The sequence below is a fragment of the Macrobrachium rosenbergii genome, chromosome 48, assembly GCF_040412425.1.
Source record: "Macrobrachium rosenbergii isolate ZJJX-2024 chromosome 48, ASM4041242v1, whole genome shotgun sequence".
Classification (NCBI taxonomy): Eukaryota; Metazoa; Arthropoda; class Malacostraca; order Decapoda; family Palaemonidae; genus Macrobrachium; species Macrobrachium rosenbergii.
Genome location: NC_089788.1, coordinates 77,727,720 through 77,751,981, shown reverse-complemented (window position 1 = coordinate 77,751,981; position 24,262 = coordinate 77,727,720). Strand labels below are relative to the sequence as shown.

Sequence of the window (24,262 nt, the reverse complement as noted above, 5' to 3'; positions counted from 1 at the left end):
GCAACCCCTTCATTTCTTTTACTGTACCTCCATTCATATCATATTCCATCTTGCCATCCACCCTCACCCAACAATTATTTCACAGTGCAACTGTGAGGTTTTCCCCTGTTCCAGTAACATCTTTCAAACCTAACTACGCTCATTTTCTTTTCCAGCGTTGAATGACGTCATAGGTCCCCCCCCCCAGCGCCTGGCCTTTGTTCTAAATTCTTTATTCAATTCAATTCAGAAACACTGGATTGCAACACGAAATTTGAAGGTAATTAATTCAATTGTTATGCTTTTGTATTTCTATTTTACTTTATTGAAATTTTTTTTGTGGGAAAGCTTTGAAACTTGTGTTGCTATGCAAAACCTGTGGAAACTTGAAATAGGAAATTAGTAAAGGAGACATATTTCGTCTTCCATTTTGTATTCCAAAGTCTTCAAAGCAAATATAGCTGAATCACTGATAAATTGACGAGTTAATGGTGGCTCTAGAGGAAGCGAAAAACAATAGTTATTGTCATATTTATATTTTAACTGCTGAATCTGACGTTAATTCCGTATTTTCCACGACACAACTTTTCCATACACCTGCGCGGAAGAAAACTTTTACAAACAATTGCACCATTCATATTTTTTACTACTGTCTATAAAACACACACACACACACACACACACACACACACACATGCTTATTATATACATATAGACAGTACAGACAGTATATATATCAAAATGTACGTACGTACATATTTATGTGTAAAGCCGTTTTCACATATACATTCTATATTCATAAACAACAAGGCAACTATAAATAATGATAAACTATTTCATTCAGTGTAATGCTTTATAGCAAAATGCATTTGGAAAAAAACAACAGTAAATATAGAAAGAGTTGCAGAACAGAATAAAAAAAATATAGTTACAAAGGCATAGGAAATACCAAACTTACTTGATTAAATCTGCAAAATATGGCCGTTCATGAAAGCGTTCTCTATAAATGATAAATATGTCTTGTTGTGGTTTACGATAATTAAGATATTGTATCATATTAAGTATTGTATGTTATAGTATTTTGACAGAATAAAGAGATTTTGGATGATTTATAAACCTAAAAATCCGTTGTAAAGTAAAAAATAAAATTATTTCTATCGTCTTCAGTGGAAGCTTTGGTCAGTCCTTGAAGGCTGACACTAATTTTTTTGATGTACATATATATTCATACATCTATGCACACAAAACACACACAAATACAAACACAAACATACGCACACACACACACACAAACACACGCACAAACCACATGAAAAGAAAAAAAAAAAGAGAAGAACCTACCGAATATAACGAAGGAAACGCCACCGGGTCTTGCAGTCGTAGCGTCGTCCCAGTGAGTAATTATTGTAGATTGTTTATCTTTCACATAATCTGGTTTAATTGCTGTATTAAATAGAGAACAACCACCAAAACCCGCCGTGAATCACCTCCGTATATTTATTTCGGCAATCAGACACTTGTTTCGGTGAATCATTCCGTATTTGAGCCGTAATGAATGACGGAAGAGTCGCTCAAGGTTGTCTCCCTAAGGCGAGGAATGACCGATTACGTAGGATTTATCTCTGGGGAATCGATGGGATTCGTCCGATTACTTTAAGGTTATTCCGGTCATTTTGGACCCGCGGGATTACATTTAGGGATTTAATGGATTCTATAAACCATTTCCCAGGATACGCTGAGGGTAGGGTAGGTTAGGCTGGACGTTGCGATGTCGTAATGTTACGATGACGTAAGCAACTACCCCAGGGTAGGTTGCTGTGATTTAAATCGTTATGTTTTTATTTTAAAAACTGGTTAAATTTTCATTTCCGAGCAGTGAGGGGGGTCAGGGAGGGCGACTCTCTCCCTCCCTCCCCCCCCCTCTCAAGGCCAGATCGTGACTTGAGATAGTCAAGGTCATGGGAAGGCATAAGCATCAACCCAGGGGAAGGTTGCCATGATTTCAATTGTCATATTTTATATACAAAATGGTGAAATGGTGGGGGCTCTGGGAGTGGGGAAGCAAATTTGGGGGCTCTGGGAAGGGGGAAGCTCCCCCCCTTGCCCTGGTCATGACACGTCATCCTAGGTTAAGGTTAGGTCAAGGGAAGGGTGGGTTGGGGCGTGGAGGTAGTTTGCTGAACGGCAGGATCGGGCCTTTCCTGTTTTATGTTACTTTGGGGGTGTTCACGAGGGGCAAAATCCCCCCCCCTCCCTCCCAGCTGGGTCTGGCCACAGTGAGATTAGTGGTGTAAGGTCGGGTTAGGTCAGGATACGGCATTCTAGGAAAGGTTAGGTTTGACCCATTTTCATGTCTTAAAAGGTTATATTTTATTTATAATTGTTGAAATATGCATTTTCTGTACAATTGACCAGGGGCTGAGGGAAGGGTGAAGGCTCCCCGTGAGCAGGTCGCAATATGGCGCCTAGGTTAAGGTTAGGTCAGGAGAAGGTTGAATTTGATTGCAGGATGGTGCAACTGACTACCGAGCACGGCGCTCGTTCTGCATAAAAAATGGCAGTTACTGAACCAGAGGGCACAGTGCTAATCTTCCACTTTACCAAATCATTTGCTCTCCGCTGTAAATTGGTGGTTGCCAAATAGACAGAAATGTACTAGCGTAAGTAACAGCTCATTTTGGATGGTTCCAACCCCGCATTGAAGTTCCCCTGCCTAGGTCAGAGCATGACACCCTAATTTAGGTTAGGCCAAGGGAAAGTTTGGTTAGGTCGTATTCTGTTGCTGAGAGGTAGCCTAGGCCAGTCCAAGTGTCGGAGCAAAGACTTTACAGCCGCCGTTCTGCTATTTCTCCTATGTTCAGGGTTGGGGGAGGTCTGGAATGTGGGGCAAAGCCCCCTGGCTAAGCCAGAGCACAGTTTTCTAGGCAAAATTAGGCGAAGGGAAGGTTTAGATAGGTCCTACTTGTATTGAAATATGATGCAATTCTAAACATTCTGTAATATGTAACCAATGCCCAATCACATATTAGAACAGATTCCTTTTACTGTACCTCCATTCCTATTCTCATTCTTCCATCCTACTTTCCACCCTCTCCTAACAGTTGTTTCATGTTGTGTCTGGGAGGTTTTCCTCCTGTACACATTCAAAGCCTTTTACTTTAAATTTTTCTTTCAGCACTGAATGACCTCATAGGTCCCAGGGCTTGGCCTTTGGCCTAAATTCTATATTCCAGTTCGAACGGGAACTTAAACCCATTGATTTGTGTTCATATACTATCGTCAGTTATACAAAACTATGGGACAGTGTCCCTAAAACTACTGTTTCTGTATTATCAACCATATGATGTACTCAGACTCCTGTTATATGTGCATTGTATTGCATTCTTAATTGGAACCTCAAAATTTCAACAAAGATGCAGTGAATTGCTACCCTAAAACAATCCTCCTTGTATTTTAAGAATTTACTTACATTCTTATCTACTTATTTATTAATTTGTTAATTTATTTTGTCTTTTCTAATGACTGACCTCTTTTCGTATTTCCTATGATCTTCCGTTACTTCTTTCAAATGAACACCGTATTTTTTGGAAGCTGTGGCAGACAAGTCAGTGGCCGTGTGGGCTTTTTCTATATGAATATGGTTTGCCTTCTGAATAATAATAATAATAATAATAATAATAATAATAATAATAATAATAATAATAATAATAATAATAATAATAATAATAGTTATCATTAGCAGTAGGATTTTTGTTAAAGCTGTGGTGTTTAACAAGTGTTTTTTTTTTAATTAATACCCCGAGTTGTAATACTATGTTAAGCAAACATATAAATCAGTCAGTTTAAATGATGTCTTTATTTCAGGTTGGTTAAAGATGGCTGATTCTTCTTCTTCTCCGAGTAAGCCGGAGGACAAGCCTTCTGCTGAACAGGGAGCAGCGTCAGCAGCTGCTGCTAGCGATGAAGGCTCGTCGTCGAAGAAGGAAGAAGCGGAAGGTTTGTAGCGGAGGAGCACATGGGCTATCTACAGTTGTCAGGAGTCCTATGCTATTACAGTTGGACCTCCACTTTATTGTGGATTTTTGTGGAACATCTGTCAATGATATGCGGGAACTTTCACCAATTCATGAATTTTTGTATGGACCTTATATCTAAAATTATCACTAATTCGCCTTTTTTCCTATTAAATTAGGCATTGAACAGTTTTTTTTTAGTTTAAAGGGTAAGTATTTGGCTATAAGCAATTATAAGAACTTTAGAGGGGATTTTGCATTTCCGTGGTGGGTTCTGGAACCTATCCCCGTGAAAAAGTGGGGAGCACTGTACTCATGATTGTATAACAACTGAGTCCCATCTAAACTCTTATATAAGAATTTGTTCTTGAATAAACGTCAAAGTCAAAATTCTTTATTCCATTAAAAATGGCTGTGACATATGTTTCAGTGTTACATGTATACATAATTATTCATTCTATGGAAACATGAGTCCATTTATATTTTTTTGAAAGGTTTATATTCATAATAATATGCAATACTCATTATCCAAGTATTTATATTCAGTGTACAGGTGGTATATTGCAATAAAATATCTCTGATATCAGTAAAAACAGATATAATAAAATATTTCGAATGGATGCAGCAGAAATGTGGTAAAATCAATAGCATATAATAATATAGCCACAAAAGAAATGTGATCCTTAAAAGCAATCAAGTTCATGCTCATCACGATTAAACTTTCAAGTTAATAGAATAACGAATTAGCTAATCTGGATAAAAACATGTAAACAGAGTTTAAGTCTAGATATAAAATTTCACAACTTACGCGAGCTACAGGTTAACATCAAAAGAAGTGAAAGGTAGCCAAGATGGAAAGGTAAGTAGGAAGACACTGCTGTGAACTTTGAGTATGCTTCAAGTAGCACCCCTTTTTGGGGATTGTACAACTGTGTTGCTTTTCTCAGGAGGACGGGGATGTATTTTAAGGATTCTAAGAGTAGTCAGTCTGTGTTTAAGATTGTAATGCACCACAGAAAGAAGAGGAAATATATGGTTGAAGGCAGATATTTGTTAAAATCATTTTTCTCCATGCCATTCTCAATTGCTGATAATATCAGATATCAGTTCATTGAAACAGAAAATAATTTTTAGGCAAAGAGTGCAGGTAGATTCAAAATGTTTTACCATTGCTGGTGACAACAACTTTAAGCTTGGGACTTTTAGTTAAATTTTTGAATAAGAGAAAGTATAGAATTTCTTCAGTGGATCAAAGTAGAAAAAAAAAAAAAGCACATATAAGTCATGTAAGAGAAACATAACAATCCCCTTCACCACTGTTAATTTCTTGTTTTTGAATAATGGCCAAGTCAAATTGTGATGTAGCCAGCTGTCAGAGCCGTAGTGTTAGGTGGATGGTGTCTTTGTGTTCTTTTATTATTTTCTTTCTACATTAAAAAAGGAAGGCATTATAAAATGCAAGGTACTGCTAGTTAGTTTGTTGTTATTTCAATTTTCAGATTTTTTCTTAAAATTTCTTGATTTTTTCATTGTTTTAGCTTCATATGGGAAGGAATGACAGATGGTGACCCAAGTTCATTAGTAATGAACTTGGGTTATCTGTCGTTCCTCCCCAAATGAACCCCTTAGGGGGGTAGTGCTGTCAGTGCACCATATATGGTGCACTGTAGGCATTACTTAAGGTCTTTGCATTGTCCCTTTGGCTCCTAGCTGCAACCCCTTTCATTCCTTTTACTGTACCTCAATTCATATTCTTTTTCTTCCATTTTAATTTCCACCTCGTCTTAACAATTGTTTCGTAGTGCGGTTGTGAGGTTTTCCCCGTTACACCTATCAAACCTTCTTACTGTCAATTTCTGTTTCAGCACTGAATGACCTCATAGGTCCCAGTGCTTGGCCTTTGGCATAAATTCTTTATTCCATTCTGCCCTATTCACCAATTAAAGCTAAAACAATGAAAAAAAAAACTTAAAAAAATAAAACAAACTTGGTCATCTGTCATTCCTCTCCAACTGAAGCTAAAGCAATGAAAAATTCAAGAACTCATAAGAGAAAATTCTGAGACCTGAAAGATACAACAACATTCGTTCACGGTTGAGTTCCCTTGGCAGGAATCCAGTGTGAAGGTGCTATTGGAGGTGCTATAGGAGCAGGGCGAAAGATGGCTGGTGACGCCGATAGTGACGAGGAGGACGGGGATGCCGGCTATGACGACGAAGATGATGACGACGATGACGATGGTGCTTATGACGACGAGGAAGATAAAGAGGGGTTCATGAAGATGCTCCAGAACTTCCTCATGAGCAAACTGCATATTGGCGGAGCAGAAGATGGGCCAAAGGTGGGAAGAAGTGTTTGAAGGCTTTCAGGGTTTTTGATGGAAAGTAGCTGGGGCCATTGACTTGAAATTCAGGCTTCCAAAGAATATGGTGTTCATTAGGCGGAAGTAATAGGTAAAGGGAAATGCAGAAAGAGATCTCAAGTAATAAAAAAGATAAATGAATTAATAAATAGATAAAAAATTTATTAGATAAATCAATAAATAGATAAAAAGAGTGTTAAAATGCAAGGAGAACACTATTAGGAGAGTAATGCATTGCATTTTCTCTGCAGTTAACAGAAATTCCACCTAGTTCCTAACTGAAATTAACTTGTGCTTTATGTTCATTCTTCAGTTTAAGAGATTTATTTAGAAATGTAGCACTTCTAAGGTAGCAATATAGCAGAAGATAATCATGATATTGCTGCTGATAAGTTGAGGTCTATTAAAATGAGTTATTGTTGTATTTCACAGTCATAGCTACTTGGCAAAATTTTACGAAAGACAACGGCTGAAGAGGCTATAATTTGGGGAACAGGAGCTTGATCCTGTAGGGGAATAGTGCTACCAGTGCACCTCACATGGTGCACTGTAGGCATCACTTAAGGTTCTTTGCAACAACCCATCGGCCCCAAGCTGCAACCCGCTTTCATTTCTGTTACTACTCAGTTCATATTCTGTTTCTTACGTCTTACTGTCCACCCTCTGCTAACAATCATTCCAACATTATTCTCAGCACTAAATGACCTTACAGGTCCCAGCACTTGGCCTTTAGCCTAAATCTTATATTCCAATTCCAATTCCTACAGGTGCTAGACGAAGTAACCGTCGATGGCATTGTGAAGTACATACTGAGCGGCCAGTGCAAGAACATCATAACAATGGCTGGAGCTGGGATTTCAACATCAGCAGGTGGGGGTTCATTCTTCTTTATGATTCAGATTTGTATAAAATTTCTGTATCTCTTGATGCTATGGCCCATATGGGGATAATTTTGAGGTGCACTACAGTATAGGCATTGCTTAAAGTTCTTAGCAGCGTCACTTTGACCCCAAGCTGCAGCCTCTTTCATTTGTTTAATTGTACCTCCTTTATTTTCTTTCCTCCATCAGACCTTCCACCCTCTCCTAACAATTGTTTCCAAGTGCAACTGCAAGATTTTCTTCCTTTTACACCTTTGAAACCTTTTTACTCTCAGCTTTCCTTTCAGTGCTGAATGACCTCATAGGTCCCAGTGGTTGCCCTTTGGCCTAAATTTTATATTCCACTCAATTCTTTTGATGTTCTGGTGATTTGTTTTGGTGTTTTGTCTTAGGCTCTGCAAGTGAAAAAGAAAGTAGGTGACAGAGATTGTTTAAAGTGGTCATTTGGTGAGCGGGGACCAAATTGCGATTTTATTTGTAAACGGGTAAACAATGATTTGTTTTATTTTTATCAACCACCTTTCATATGCAGAATGTACACTGTATACCATTTTTTCTCTCCAGGTATCCCTGATTTCCGAACGCCAGGCTCTGGCCTTTATAGCAACTTGGAGAAGTATAACCTTCCGTGCCCAGAAGCAATTTTTGACATCGAGTACTTCAAGAGCAACCCTAAACCGTTCTTTGTGCTTGCCAAAGAATTATATCCTGGCGCCTTCAATCCCACACCCTCTCACTGGTTTATTCGGCTGCTGCACGAGAAAGGCCTCCTTCTGAGACATTATACGCAGGTATGTTGATCCCTTCTCTTCGTAACACTTTGGCCTAATGGACTAAACTTGATGGACCTCTGTATTTATCAGCTACCTTATTATCATTATTCCTTTATTCCTCATACCATTGGACTGTGGTACAGTCTCCCCGAGGAAGTTGTGCAATTGGAACTTCAAAAGTCCAAGCGAAGATGCAATGCGTTACTACCCTAATGCTATTCTTCTTGCATTTTAATACATTTTTATATATGTATTAATTTGTTAATTTTTTTTTTTAATAAGTGAGATCTCATCTTTCTGTATTTCCCTTTACCTTCTCTTACTTCGTAACGAGCTCCACATTCTTTGGAATCTTGAATTTCAAGTCAGTGTGGCCCCTTTGGTAGGCTCGTTCCATATGAATAGAGTTCGTCTTCTGAATAATAACAATGATAATTTTTTGCTTTGCTTACATTTTAGATGTGATGCATTTACAAACAAATCTCTCAAATTGAATTTTGAGCAGAAATTACAGGTTAGATTAGGTTAGGAACTTTGTGGGATTGCTTTTAGGGTTTGAGATACCTTAGAAAATATTCAAGTGCAGGCTGTAATATAAGCTCCTTGTTACTTAAAAGACTTGGTTATTTGTCAGGAAGCCAGGCCCCTCAATGTGTCTTATTAAGTTGAGGTGCTACTTTCCATGTGCAATCTGTATTGTGGGTATAAAAAGTAGTGAATGCAGAAATGGTAGTTACATAGCTTCGTTTTTAAGATAACCAGTTTATACTGTCATATATTCATTGTTTTAGTGAATTTCTGTGCCCATGCAATCATGTGTAAGTAAACGATACTTTTCAATGTAACTTGATGAGTATTTAGAGGGATGCTCTGTAATTGCAATAAACGTCAAATTAAGGTTCCAGCATGAATCTGACCTAAGCTCATTCAGCATACAAGAAAGACTTGCACCAGCACAAGAACTGGCTAGCTATGTCACTGGCGTGCTGGTCCATGTGGAGTTCAGTATTGTGGCAGGGTTGATAATTTGCCTGGTGACCAACTTATTTATTGACATGATCATCAATTCAGACCCACAGACCTGAATACATATCCAATCATTGGGTACACCGTGATGTTTATGATGAAAAGGACCTTCATTGACTTGGTGGTGTGGTTGAACTACTTTGTAATAATAATAATAATAATAATAAAAGCTTTCTTCAATTGGTGCCTAGGGTACTGTAGGCTTATCAGGTGCCTAGTGCAGATTTCTGAATGCCAGTCAATAACAGAAGTGTGTTTGGTTTCATTTACCATAATTAGCTGTTGGCCTTTCTAGCAGTTGGTTTAGAGCAAGCTTAATGGCTGTTTGTGAAAGGTAACTGGTTTGTAAGAATTACTTTTTTTTTTTACCATTACCAAAGATTCAAAAGGGAAATTTGTACATAGATTGTGCTTTTATTTATCTTAAGTGTCGTGATTACTTACGTCCCTACTTAGATACTTGCTCAGTTCCTATGATAAATTCGATGTTTCCTTCTCCTGATTATCGTTTCATTAACCTGCGCCTTGTTTTCCAGAATGTAGATACACTGGAGCATGTGGCTGGCCTCCCAGTGGAAAAGGTTGTTGAAGCCCACGGCACATTCAGAACAGCACATTGCCTGCATTGCCGTAAGGAATACAGTCAGGAGTGGATGAAAGGTCTGTATTTACTTGCAAGTTCCATTCACGTTCATTTTTTCAGTTTGACCTCTGTGGTCTTGGGGTCGTCTGCAGTTAATTGTAAATTTAGTTTGCGCAAGCAGTTTGCATTGGTGTTCATATATATATAAATGTATTTGAAAGGACAAGCCATGCTTAAGCAGACACAAAATAAACACTTTCACAAAATTATCTCTTCAAGGGAAGGAATAACTTCCATCACCCATTGTCGTTGAGTCAGAAAAATGTTTTCTTGGTTTAGAATTTTCTGTATTGATTGTTGTATGAAATTTTCCTGTTGTGTTTTTTCGTGACCATTTGCTTCCTTGGTTTTCTTGCAGCATTAATTGAATGTTACTGAATGAAGGTATGAAACAGCAGCTTATGGGAACTGTTTGATGGCTAAGTCTGATTTTTAATAATTTTTATAATCTTATGTTTATGGAATACGTAAATAATTATGTTACACATGCATTTTTGACTAATCTTGTAATGGTTGAATAAGTTGAAAGTTCAAACTATTCAGATCATCAGGAATAGTTTCAAACTAGATATTGTATGTATTGTCAAGTCTGTCAAGCTTCAAAGAAACTGTGAATGTAACTGATTTTGTTTTTCCATCTAGGAGCTGAGAGATTGAGCCCCAAAACTTGAATTTAATAAGAAACTGAATTTAATTTCATCTTATTTCTGCAGATGAAATCTTCAAAGACAACATCCCAACATGCTTGGACTGCAGTGGAGTCGTGAAGCCGGACATTGTCTTTTTCCGAGAGAGTTTGCCTCCCCGATTCTTTATGTTGACACAAGTCGACTTCCCGAAGTGTGACCTTTTGATCATCCTCGGAACATCCCTTACCGTTCAGCCTTTCGCTTCTCTCATTGACAAGTACGTTTTTCCCTCCCCTGAACTGACGTAGGGGTTATAGCCTATCTCTTTATGGTAACTTCCCTGTCACAGCCTTTTTCAGATATCTTGAAGTTGCTATTTGAGTCGAGTGCCGTAGCAGTAACGTTACATGTCTGTCTACTTTTTATTTCAGTGTACCCTCTACTTGTCCAAGGCTCCTTGTCAATCGGGAGAAGGCAGGATCGCTGGATCCCATGATGGCCTTGTTGCAGGGAATGGGAGGCGGAGGTGGCCTTGCTCTGGACTCTGCCCGGAATACTCGCGATGTGGCTTTGCTAGGAGACTGTGATGATGGATGCTTGAAGCTCGCTGAACTTCTCGGTTGGAAGGTGGGTTGGTTTCAGCATTATCTTTTCGTTCATCTAAGGCTCTTTGGGTTGACCGAAGATCTGTAGGGCAGCTGATGGGTTCTGTTCATTTTATGATTATGTAATTCTTTGAAATAATTGCTGTACTATTAATAACTATCAAGGTAATTTATTTTTTATTTGTATTTTTGAAATAGCAATTATAGTCAGATGTCTTGTCTTACAACGTACAAAACTCTCATTGTAAATACACACACTACTGCTTGGAATGACAGTTTTAGTGGATGACACTGTTAGTGGATACTCCTCACTAGAGGTGTCCCCTTACTTGCAATGTTACAGCTGTTATTGGTTGCTGCAATTACCTTGGATGCAGACCTTGAGGGCTAGATTTGAGAAGCAAAATCTCTTATTTCACCATTTAAGCATTATTGGATAAAGTCATTTTGGTAGAGTTTACAGTATTTTATTATTATTATTATTATTATTATTATTATTATTATTATTATTATTATTATTATTATTATTATTATTATTCAGAAGATATAAACCACCATTCATATGGAACAATCCCACATGGGCCATTGACTTGAAATTCAAGCTTCCAAAGAACATGATGTTCAGTTGAAAGAAGTTACAGAAGATAATAGGAAATACAGAAAGAAGAGATCAGTTTTCAGAAAAGAAAAAGAAAGATAAATTAATAAACTAGTAAATGAATAGATAAAAAATAAATGAATTATTAAATACAAAGTGAATTGTTTTAGGGTAGTAATGCATTGCATCGTTGGTTGAACTTTTGAAGCTGTAGTCGCACGTCCTCAGTCATTTTGTTTTCCAGCATTTTCAAAGGTTTCTGTTACAAATAATTGGGAAAATAGAACCCGACAGACATTGCTTTATTCAACTTTGCTGTATTCAGCTACACATGTTAAGAAGCCATGTCGATACAAAAATCACCTAGCAACAATGAAAAAAGTGCAGTCACTTGACAGTTAATATATCATTGGAAGATAGTTGGCTATGTAGAAAAGGAATGCAAAAGTTTCCATCCCTACCACCATCTCCAGAGCTAAGGGTTTACTTGCCTTGATTTTGAAGCCTTATCCCAGACACTGCTCTTACCACATGCCCAAATCATCTCCATCTTGACTCTTATATGTAGTTTTATGATAACTGTATATATTTCCAGTACAGTCTACCCCTGCCTATTTGCGGTTCTGGATTTGCGAACATAACTATATGTGGATTTCTGTATGGAACATATATGCACATTATTGGCGGAAAATTCACATATTTGCCGTATTTTTCGTAGAGAAATATTCACAAATTACTGTATTTTCGTATCATTTTCGTGACTGAATGCACTTTTTGTGATAAAACTATTAAAATACAGGCAGTCCCTGGTTTATGACGGGTCTGGCTTACGACGTTCCGAGGTTACGACGCTTCTCAAATATATTAATCAGAAATGATTTCCTGGTTTACGATGCATGTTCTGGGATTATGACGCTTACGACGCCGATCCAACAGAAGAAATATGGCTCCAAAATGGCAGAATAATCAAAATTTGGAGTTTTTTCTTATGAAAAACAATGAAAATGCAGTTTACATCGTTTTCAATGCACCAAAAGCATTAAAAGTAATGTTTTCTTTGGATTTTTGATGATTTTCGATGATTTTTCGGTTTACGACGATTTTTGGTTTATGACGTGGCGTAAGAACGGAACCTCCATCGTAAACTGGGGACTGCCTGTATTCAGGTATAAGCACTTTGAGGGTTTTTTGGTGTTTTGAGCCATCAAAATAGGCAGTTATAAGTGTTTTTAGAGAGGGTTTTCAGTATTCGTGGATTTTAGCTGTTTGCAGGGGGTAGTGGAATGCATCCCCTGCAAATACCAGGGGTCGACTGTACTTCCTTAAGTCCTCTCTCCATTTATGTTATGGCAAAATATACAGGGTAACTTCTCATTCAGTAGTAATGACTGCTGGTAACTGACAGGTGACCTTACCAGCCATCAGTAAATGAAAGCTCAACTGTATTTTAGTGCTTATGGTTTTAAGTTTGAAAAACTTGACACGTTTCCTTTCCCAGCTTGAAATGGTGGCTTTGTAGATATGCATATGAATTACCAGCTCTGTCATCGTAGCCCTCAGTTTATGTGTTGCTTAACTCACGATAAAATAGGGAAACAAGGCTCAAAGAGTTGTTTATATCTGTTACAGGACGACCTGCAAGGCCTCTTGACCAGCAAGAAGTAAATCCTGGTATCATCTGTGATATTGTTAAGTCATCAAGGCGGTGCACGTTTTGTATCCAGTCTGTACCGAAGTGCTGTGCGGGATTTATTCACCCGCAGGAACAGTTTTAGTGTTAAGCGCAAAACGAAACCGATTGGACCTGCGTATTGCCCCAGAGGGCCCCGGAGAACCATTAAAAACACATTGGAAGTAGGACTGTGACACACCAACAGAGAGCTGCTTTGTTCTTTATCCATACAGGAAACGAGTGGATATTGTTGCCATAAAGCCAAAGTGATTTTAAAAACCGTATTCCCTGGACTGAAACAGAGTACAATACCGTTGTAAAGGATCAAAGTCCGCTCTTCAAGGAAGAAATTAGTGAAAGAGAAGTGCTGTGAGAAAAAGCTGCAATAAACAGGGAAAAGAAGAGAAGGTATGAATTAGAGACTGTAGCTTTGCTATTTCCTTTGATCATTTATAGTTTGCACTAAACACTGTTATATGCTGACTTTTGTGCTATCATTATGAATTTTTTTTTCTGGTGTTGGGTATAGAGAAATAAATCCTATGAGACTAGCTTCTAATGACGCTTATGGCCTTAGAAATGAATCTTTGGGAAAAAAAAGCAGCTCTTAGACCAATTGCATTTAAATTGTTACTCTGCTACATTTTCTTTGGCTGACTTTTTTGTGATTTTGCATGAGAATTTTGTATTACCGCAGTTTATCAATACTGTTTTATGTAGTTTCGTAGTGTAACTCCCAGTTTCTGTAATACTTCTGTTACTTCGCACTGTAGCGATGAATCAAGCTGTTCTATCCAAGTCCTTGTAGCGATGGTAGAAAGTGTCACTAGCCACCTACCACTTAACGACATCGTCGAATCATTAATTTTCTAAGAAGTTGCAGATCTGACGTATTACTCTTGACACGGGCATTCTGTTTTGACATGTGATATCTTTTTCAAAGAGTAGGTAAGTCTGCAGCCGTGATTGTGCTCCCTTTAGAAGATCCATTACTCTGTAAAGGTAGTCTGTAATCAAATCCCAATAGACTACAGGACGTGCTGTTCGATTACGTTATTTAGTATTGACGCTGTGTGCAACTATTTGTAAGTGATTCTTATATACTGTATTCATTTTGTAGTGTAACAGACACTCTCTCTCTCTCTCTCTCTCTCTCTCTCTCTCTCTCTCTCTCTCTCTCTAGGTATATGAGATTCTCTTTGTATTTTCAATTATTTCTGATATATTTTGTTCATTTGTGCAAAATGACAGTCTCTCTCTCTCTCTCTCTCTCTCTCTCTCTCTCTCTCTCTCTCTCTCTCTCTCTCTCTCTCTTTGTGTAGGAGTGCTTAATTTTGATATTTCTTTATGTAATGTAAAACTGGGCTGTAAAACATAACAAATTTTGGATGTACTTATTGCCCTGGTGAACTAGATATGACAACATTTGTTATTATCGATGACACTTTGGTAGTTTGGGAGTGGCAAAACAATCATGAGAGTTATAAAGTGATGTGCCAAGTAATTGTAGTACCACTTAATATGTACGGTCTGTTTGTTACTGCACCAGCAGATTAGAGAATTTTAAGGATTAAGTTTGTATTTAGGAAAACAAAAAGCCAATTTGATTGGGACCATAGAGAGTAAATTAAAAACCTTGCAACTGTAGTAGACTATTCCTCTGTAGGACTCTTTGTTGATAAAATTGATGAAGACAAGTTAAGGTTTTAGAATATCTGTGTAATTGTTACTTTGTTCAATTAGGTTTCTGAGAACTTCACCGAACATGCATTGCTCATTTGAAGAATGTTATTTTCAAGTTCTTTTACACTTACTGTAAATCAGACTTCCACTTGTATGTTGATATATTGTAATATTTTATGTTTGTAGTTCATATATTAAGCCTGCTGTGATATATTTTACTGATGGAGGGATGTGGGTCCTATGTTTAGTTATAGCTTTTACGTTCTTGATCAGATAAGTTCATGTATTGAAGTTGATGCATTTGAATAAAGTAAAGTGAAGCCTTTGATTGTAATTTTTATTTGTGATTGTATGTTGAATATAAGACAAATGAACATTTGATATTGTAACATTACATTTTAGCTTCTCTGAATAGTTTACAGGTATTGATGCTGAATCACTGAGGTCAAACCCTGGCAATACAGATTTGATGACAAAATAAGAGAGATTACAGTTCAGTTAAAGTTTGGAAAATTGATAGGTAAGATTTCGTGTGGTTCATGTAGTAAGAGGACTTTTTATGCACTGATTTTGACTGATTATCAGTTGATTTAATTTGAGGAAATTATCCCTACTTTAAAAACAGATTTTTGGATTTAATATATATCCCAAGGGGACCTGGGTCTATTGCATTAGTTCACATATTTCCAGATTTCTTGGAGCTACTTGTGTACCATGTGAGATGCCCATCAAAGCTTTTGGGCATTGTGGCAGCAACAGGGGTGTGAGCCATTGATTGTGTGTTTTTTGGGATGGTTACAGTCCTTCTCCTGCTCTCCAAAATTTTACAGATCTCTTGCTATGTTGCATTGGTGTAGACAGTGCTGGAGAGATTAGTTGAAAGTTATAGATGACTCATCTCGTGGCTTTTGCAGTGCTCCCTCCTGGTTGAAAAGGCAACAGGGACCTTGAGATTTGTCGTCAACCTGTCACTTCTGAATGAGTGTTCATTAAACTTCATTCAGGATGGATATGTTCAGTGTTGGCTCCTATCAGAGGTGGGGACTTCATGTATTTTGACAGCTCCGAAGGATGTGCATTTTCACATACCCCTCCGTCAGGAATCCTTGGGAGTACTTTTACTTTGTTACTGGACAGTTTACCAATCTCCAGTTTATCTGTGACAATATAGAGTACAAGTTCAAGGCCCTGTGTTTCAGACTGTCGACTGCCCCCTAGGCATTCATGTTCAGTTCTCATTCTGGTGTCTATTTTGGCCCAACTTGAACAACAAAAACCCCCTGTTGGGAGTACTGCTGAGTGCTCCCCCTCCAGAAATGCTTTTCTTTGTAGATGAATAGTAGGAGGTAGGTGAGCTGCACACCTGAATGACTTGTTAGGCCTGGTTGGTCTGGAGAGGATTCTCATCTGCACTTCAACATTCTCAAAATGAGCATGGTACTTTTGGCTCTGGAAGCCTGTCGGATGTTGGATTCATTTCCTAATTTCAGCTGATAATAGGTGTTATTTATTTTCATATTTCTACTAAGTTTTAATAGATTTCTCATAACCCTTTTTCGTTTTGCATATGGGCGTTTAATTTCATGATAGATTGCTAGTTAAGAAAATGGGCTTTTGGCCTTTGTGAATAATAATAATAATAATAATAATAATAATAATAATAATAATAATAATAATAATAATAATAATAATAATAATAATTGGGAGAAAAACTCTCCGTCATGAGAGTTCATAAATGTTCTAAATGGTCTACAATAATCCCAGCGTAGGGTTTGAAAGCTTTTATAAATTTTACACGAGCCTTTAACAATTATATTGTTGTGGATCCTTTAGAACAATAAACATAATCATAATTAATTATAGTAATGTGATGAGAGATTGAATATGTTGAGTGCACTGTTGAGACAATGGCATGTTTTGTAAACTGTGGATTAGTATTTGATAGTTTTGTTCATTGCTACCCTACATGCTGTTGTTATGGTCTACCCTCTCATGTTTTGTATATCTCCACACTTGGTTAGAGTTGTAACAGTGGCCACTGTTTGTTTGACCTTCAGGGAGATATGATAGCTTCGCTTTCTTGCTGCAAATGAGGCTCACCTCATAATGTCTGCTTTTGTATAAGGTTGGTGTGGAAAGTACACCTTTGTTTGAAATGCAAGCAACATGGCCAGTCATCACTTTTGTCTTGAGAGATGGGGAAGTCGACTTTTGTGAACTTGACTGAGATGATATGAACTTTTCAGATAAATGAATTCTTGTACTGTTTTTTTTAGAATTCTCTCAATCTTATCTTTGAGCAGAAATGTTTGTTTAAGTTGATCATCTACATTCACTTTCACAAAACCACTATCCTCTTGCCTTTTCCACATAAGCCAGTTCTGTTCATTATAAATATTCCCTTTCCTGTACTATCTACAGTATAAGAGAATTCATTGTAATTGGCTGGTCTGTCTAACGGACCCCTGGGTGGCCTTGAGATTGTAACTACTTTGAGGATGAACAGCAGCTAGGCTATAAAATGTCAGGTTTTGTATCGGATTTGATGGTTACATTTTTATCATATGTAAAGCTGGTAAAGGAAAAGGAACAGTTATAATGAACAGAACGGATTGTAAAAAAAGGTGCAAGATGTCTTCAGGAAGTGCAGTGGGTTGAGAAAGTGAATGTGGATGACCCACTTAAACAAATTTGTACTTCAGTTTGCAAGATCTTGACTTATGTGTGTACTGGTGAGTCAAAAGTCAAAATCTTGCAAATTTGTACTTCAGTTTGCAAGATTTTGACTGATGTGTGTACTGGTGAGTCAAAATCAGTCAAAATCTTGCAAGATTTTGACTTCAGTTTGCAAGATTTTGACTGATTTTGACTCAACAGTACACACATAAGTCAAAATCTTGCAAATTTGTACATCAGTTTGCAAGATTTTGACTTATGTGTGTACTGGTGAGTGTTGGCTTTGGAAATTGGGCCTAAGTTATGAATTGTTTTGCATCACTGGTTGTGTCCTCTTTTCCAAAACCAGCTCGTCTCGAATAAGATCAGGGCAAATGAAACACGCCACTTTCCATGTACATTTTATTGACACCGCACCTTTCACAAATATACATTAGTATCCACTAACATTTAAAAAGGAAATAATCAGTAGCCACCACAGACGACGTATGTTGTGAAGTGATCACGAGCGTTTTTGGTCCTTTGTGCTATATCTTTCGGTTTCTCTTCGAACGACAAAATACGACGGCGTATCGGGTGTGGACATCAGCAGCGCTCCGAAACGAGGCGAAACGTAGAGTGCGTTGGAATGCAGCCTTAAGTAAGGAGTATTCATTGAGAAGGCCAGCGGGTATTTACAGCGGAAGGGACAGTCATCAAGATAGGAAATATCATCTACGTGACTAAACCGTAAGGATTTCTTAGAAAATGCCACCTACATGATTATATTATATACCATATATATGAATATATATTTGTATTCATATACATTCATATATATTTGTATAGGGTGTTTTGTGTACACATACAACCTGGTTATAATCTGCCACAGAGCAGCGTAGCTGTTGAAAGTAGGAGAGTAAACTCTATTGAATTAAGTGACTGCGCTAAGACACATAACCAGTTCAAGTCTACTCCACGGTCACTCAGCGCTTCGTAGACAGAAATAGCTACACAAGAAAGGAAAAAATAAGTGCAAACAGAGCTCACATTGAAAAAGGTCGGTGAAAAGGTCGTTCAAAAGGGTCATTTTAAAAAGGTCATTGGTCCACTGTAGCGAAATCTTCCCCTATATATATATTTTTTTGTTCCTAAAAGTTCACCAACACAAGCTTATAGAAATTAGCATCTCTCAGTTCCCATGGATTCTATGGGTCCATGCGTCCTCTATATATATATATGTATATAAGTAAACTATATCCTTAAATGTGTAATGCCACCATATACATCATAGATTATACAACATTGGCGTCTGCAGTGAGACGCCCACAATACAGTAGCTCCTTAATCTTAGTGAAGTGTTGTATTATAGATCAAATACAGTGAAACAGGTTTCAGCTGAGGGGAAGGGGGGGGTGAGATGATCACATCACATTATGGAATACAAAATAGAGCAAAAATATGTGAAGTTTTTCCTTATGTAAGGCATCAGGTGTTCAAAGATGTTTTTATTTTATTCACGGGAAATAAAACACGAACATGTCCACACCACGTGAGAAGACACGCACATGCGCTCGCACGCACACAGACACGCACAACTATGTACACGGAGAACGTCGTAGCACTCTTGCTCTCCGGGGGAAGTGACAACGAGTCGGTCAGACTGTAAAAGACTTGTGGGAAATGTCTCTCCTCCTTTCCAAACTGAAACGTCCCGATAGTCTTGGCTGGTGTTGCCCTCGCTCGGTTCGGAATCTTCATCTTCGTCCCCGAAAGACTACACGGACATTTAATCTTTACGCGGTTAGCTATGAACTTAGAAAAAAAAAAAGGGGATCTTTCTCCGTACAATGAAAAAAGGCTATTTTATTCTCAGAAAGTTGTCAAAGGAATTGGTTCTTGCAATTTTCATGTGGTGGTTAATTAGTTGCATTGTCCTTGCTCTTGCATTGTCATCTAGTTGCCTAAAAACAAAGATGCTTTTTCCCTTTCATGGTGTATTTTTCTTAATGTCATTCCCCCTTAGGGCAGGCATTGCCATCAGTAGGCCTACAGTGACTGTAGGCTTCACTAAAGGGTGTTTGCAGTGTACCTTTGACCACTAACTGCACCCTCATTTTAGCCTCTTACATGACCTCCATTCCATATTCTCTAGGTATTACTTCATATTTTAACTGGGTTTTCTCCCAATTTCACCTTTATTTCTTTGTACTTCATCTCTTATTTTCTGGACCTCTTTATCTTGCTGACCAACCACCTCTTTTCACTGTCTTGAGCACTGAGTCTCTGAAAGTGCCCCAGTGCTAGGCTGTATAGCCCATATTTCTTGATTGATTCATCCAGTGTTATTCTGTGATGACAAATTGTTCTAACACTAGGTTTAAAAATCTACATAAACATTGTGAAGCACAGAACACCGCCGAGATCTACGGAGCATAATGGTAACCCTCTTGGTTGAAAAGATAAATGCAATTGATTGTGGATAATAGACTTCCCAAATATAACTTACTCATTTCCTGTTTAGCTTGGTAACTGAAGAATTGTGGCAGTACACAGAGTTCTTACAACTCTGTCTGTTGCTGGAAAATGATTGGCTGGTCAGTTAGAGGAGAAATAATTTCGTTCTATTATGTAAAGAAGAACATATGGACAGGGTTTTTTCCTTCAAGCAGATCCCATAACTCTGAATGGTGGAGCGTTACTTCTTGTAGGATGTGCGCAACCTTGCTGCCTCAAATCCTTCTTGTCCATCTTATCAAACTGGTGGCTATGGCAATGAGGCAATTGCTGTGTACTCCTCAGAAAGATCTATGGAGACCAGTAGTTGCCACAGGCAACCACCTCTGTCAGTTAATACATGAGGATACAATCATATTTTGAGAGTAGCAAAGACCTACATAATATTGTTTAATCTTTTCATACATTGTTTGGAAGTGGAAAACAGAAGCTCACAAGAATCACGATGCAGGTGAATGAATCTATGACAAAGTTCTTAGTTTGTAGTATCCAGTACAGTAAGTTGGTGTAAGAGTCACTGTTTTATTGTCATCATTTAATTTTTATAGGAATTGTCTGTCTGAAGAAAGGTCTGGAGAGGAAGGGGCTTTGCTAGTTTGGCAAGACTGATCTCTGCCTAGCCAAGTATTGCTGGCCTGTAATCTCGTTCAAATTATACTGGGGCTTATGGTAACTGGCTTTGTAGCCAGCAGATATTTAGGTACTGTTATCAGCCTAAGGATTAAATGCCTATTTTCTAAGATTAATCGTAGTGATATGTTAGAAATATGTTGCTTGTGCATTCCATCCAGCTGACTCCTCGTCAGGAGAAGAAAGGCACAGTCTCTTGAAAGGAATTAGTAGAAAAATTCTTTTAGCTTCAAGGCCACTTCTAATGTGGTGTTGAACACCATCTGCTTGTTTCCCACTGTCCATCAATGTTTTCCAGATTTTTATGATCATATGAGGCTTCATAAATGTTTATATGGTATTGAGTTATCAGATTTGCCCAATGTTTTTGTCAGAACAGTCTCCCCTATTTGAGAGAATCTTGTCTGACAATTTTTTGTAGTTCTGGAGACAAGTGCTTCTTTTATAGCTAGATGAAGAAGTTTGTTGGAGATCCATATCCAAATAGTCTGATCTTATTGCAGTCCACGGAGTACTTACACAAATACTGCTTCAGTGACAGCTTTCTGTTTCCACTGGTTGTTCTGACAGTGTCTAATAGGTGACTCTTATGATTTATTTTGAATATTGTCAATGAAAATCTACAGATTACTGCTAAACTTTACTTAATTTAGTGTGGGAGAGGCATCCCAGAATGGGACTTCAGTTTGGCGGAAGAAGAAGAAGAAGAAGAATGTTGGAGTTGAGGACTTCCAGAGATTGTAGCAGCTTTGTGTTGCCCAGACAGTTGAAATTATTTCATCTGGAATCTGCTGTAGTTAGGTTTTGTTCTAGGAAAACATCACCTATAATATGATTTTGTACAAACGACCACATAAGTACAATCACCTACTGTGCATTTACAGCCACAAGCATTCCCTTACATTACATACAGCCCCTGTACATTTAGTGCAATGTTGGTTTAAAAAGATGGAGGACATCAAATGCATATTTGCTGACCAGCTGTTGGCTCCAGTTGATTGCTCAGCGCCGCCATCTTACCCCTCCCAGAATTCGATTCCGAAAGGCATTCTGGAAATCTACTGTCTAATCTACACTCATTAATGTTCTACTTGTTTCTTCTGCTTGATATGATGTTTTATCTCTTAATCATCTCTAAATATCCAGCTAATTCATTATTTGGAGATTCCTTTGACCACTTTCTGGGCCTTCCGTCACAGCCACAAAATGTGATTTTTGCTTTGTTACTTTTTACCCGCCATAGTGTATATAATATATCGACGTTTAGGTCACAACAGGTGAAGCTTACTGACGACCGAAGATACAGAGCGGTAGTTACAGTCGTCTCTACTGTATACAGCTTACGTATTTCTATGATAAGGAAAAGAGTCTTGAGATCATGACAGATGTAAACAGACGTCTGATTCAGCTTTGGAAGTCTTCTGGATGTCGTTGGGTGCCTGGGGCAACAGATTATTAAGTCACGATCAGGCAAGATAAGCACACAGATAGATAAATGAATAAGTAAATAAGAGCATATAGGATTGTAATATTCATACACTTATCAACATCATCAACTGGAGAGACCTCAATGACACGCAAGGCAAAGCCATTTGAAGAGAATCGGACATTTGTTTACGTATTGCCGCACAAACTGTGCTTTGGTAACTCTTCTTCTGCAATAATTCTCAAGGGTAGTTGCTCACTAGGAAAGCTCACTACGCAAGCTGATTACTCTTGAATGAAAGGTTTTACTTTTAGTCTACAGTCAGTCTAGAAATGGTTAGCCTTTTCTACTTACATTCTTCAGACGCTTGATTAGACTTATGGGGGTCTAGACACAAAATCTTGGTAGGAAAATTAGAAAGACTTAGCGTCTGAAGGAAGACATTCATTCTGCCACACAGCTACTCAGTGGTTAACTCTTTTACATTATATCCAAGGCATGGGAAAAATGAAATACAGAAACTTGGTGGTCAAATGAGACAGTTTGTAGACGAGATAGAATAACGATATTTTTTCAATTTTATTATAATGAACGCAGTTTTGCTAATGAGGGAAATTCAGTCATTACCTGTGACCTCATGTCTTCAGTTTACTTTTAGATTCTTGGGATGACATCAGGATTAGGACGGTTATCGAGTCAGTATGCAACCGGCATCTGAAAGGGTTAATTGACAGGGAAAGAGTCCCCTAAATCTCAAAGGGTTAAACATGGAAAAGATGGTATTAGGGAAGGTAGTTGAGCTTAACTGTTTAGAAGGGGGTACCTTAAACAGATCGGTGATGGTGCACAGTTCAGAAACATGGTCACTAAGAATGAAGGAGGAACAGAAGCTGGAGTGGGTTTTGGGGTTCCTGCTGTGCGAGTGGCTAGAAAATGAAGAAATCAGAAGTGCCAGAGTGGTAAAGATTACTGATATGATAAGAGAGTGGAGACTGATAATGGCTTGGGCATGTGGTAAGAATGAATGAGGAGAAAGGAATGAAGAGGGCTTGGGTGGAACCTGGTACCAGTAGAAGGTCGAGAGGGAGGCAAAGGATTAGATGACCCGGCATATTGAGGGAGGATCTGCAGAAGGAGGGTTTAGTGGGGGAAGATGCTTTCAAAAGACGTAGTTGGAGAAGGTGCATTGAGGCGACCGACCCTTAGCTTAGGGATTAGAAATTGGTCATAATTATACAATTTTCCCTCCTAAGATATGCTTGTTGTAACACCTGCGATAATTGAATTTCTTCCATTAATAGCTAATAATACCACAGGTGACCTGCAAAAGATAAGATCTGTTATCATTATCCAGAATATTAGTTATGAAATTTAAACCCGAATAACAGAAAGGTACATAAATTTTGCACTGAATATTTGAAAAGGGTTGCAAATGTATTTTGAAAGAGTTATTGAAACTGAAACACTGAAAACAGTCTTGTTCTAAAAGTAATCTTTGACTTGCATTGTGACTTATACCATTTACTGAAGAATTTTAGGCCATAAAGGTTAATGCCTTTAATAATTGACTTGAGTTAGAGTAGCATAGAATATAGTAGAAACGTAGAGTAACAGTCATTCAGTGGTTTTTATGTGAAGGAAATTAGTAGAGTCAAAATGAATGAGTTTATGAATGCATGTATCATATATATATATATATATATATATATATATATATATATATATATATATATATATATATATATATATATATATATATATATATATATATATATATATATATATATATATATATATATATATATATATATATATATATATATATATATATATATATATATATATATATATATATATATATATATATATATATATATATATATATATATGATATTTGTAACTTAACAAATATGATTCCCGTTGGTTGTAATTATTCCCAAAATAGAGTGAATTCTACATTAAGTGATATTTGTGTATATTTGTATATAAGTTTTTCCCAAGGTGGAGTTCACTGAATTCTGCCTTATGATATTTGTGGCTTAAGTCTGTGAATATAATAGAATTTATATGTATGTATATATGTATATGGTATATATGTATGTATGTATTTATGTATGTATGTAAATAAATATGTATGTATATATATCATTCACCACACAATAGTTATTAG

General features: G+C 37.5%; 1 protein-coding gene across 4 annotated transcripts; it reads left to right on the top strand.

The window, feature by feature from the left end:
* The first annotated feature begins 1,242 nt into the window (after positions 1-1,242).
* LOC136831618 (NAD-dependent protein deacetylase sirtuin-2-like) lies at positions 1,243-15,190 on the top strand. 4 transcript variants are annotated; one of them, XM_067092248.1, is made up of 9 exons: positions 1,243-1,372; positions 3,844-3,975; positions 6,104-6,333; positions 7,122-7,224; positions 7,800-8,026; positions 9,571-9,694; positions 10,391-10,583; positions 10,738-10,933; positions 13,139-15,190. In XM_067092248.1, exons 2-9 carry the CDS (start codon positions 3,855-3,857, stop codon positions 13,172-13,174), a joined length of 1,230 nt encoding a protein of 409 aa, XP_066948349.1. In that variant the 5' UTR covers positions 1,243-1,372; positions 3,844-3,854; the 3' UTR covers positions 13,175-15,190. The 4 variants fall into 4 exon arrangements, with proteins under 4 accessions (XP_066948349.1, XP_066948350.1, XP_066948352.1 ...); XM_067092249.1 differs by lacking the exon at positions 1,243-1,372 and adding an exon at positions 1,553-1,637; XM_067092251.1 differs by lacking the exon at positions 1,243-1,372 and adding an exon at positions 1,589-1,786.
* Positions 15,191-24,262: the final 9,072 nt, after the last annotated feature.

Coding starts and splice junctions, on each gene's coding strand:
- LOC136831618 (XM_067092247.1), top strand. CDS start 1,684: ATGGATTCTATAAACCATTTCCCAGGATACGCTGAGG. Junction 1,721..3,843: donor TTTCCCAGGATACGCTGAGG/GTAGGGTAGGTT, acceptor TCTTTATTTCAG/GTTGGTTAAAGATGGCTGAT. Junction 6,334..7,121: donor GAGCAGAAGATGGGCCAAAG/GTGGGAAGAAGT, acceptor CAATTCCTACAG/GTGCTAGACGAAGTAACCGT.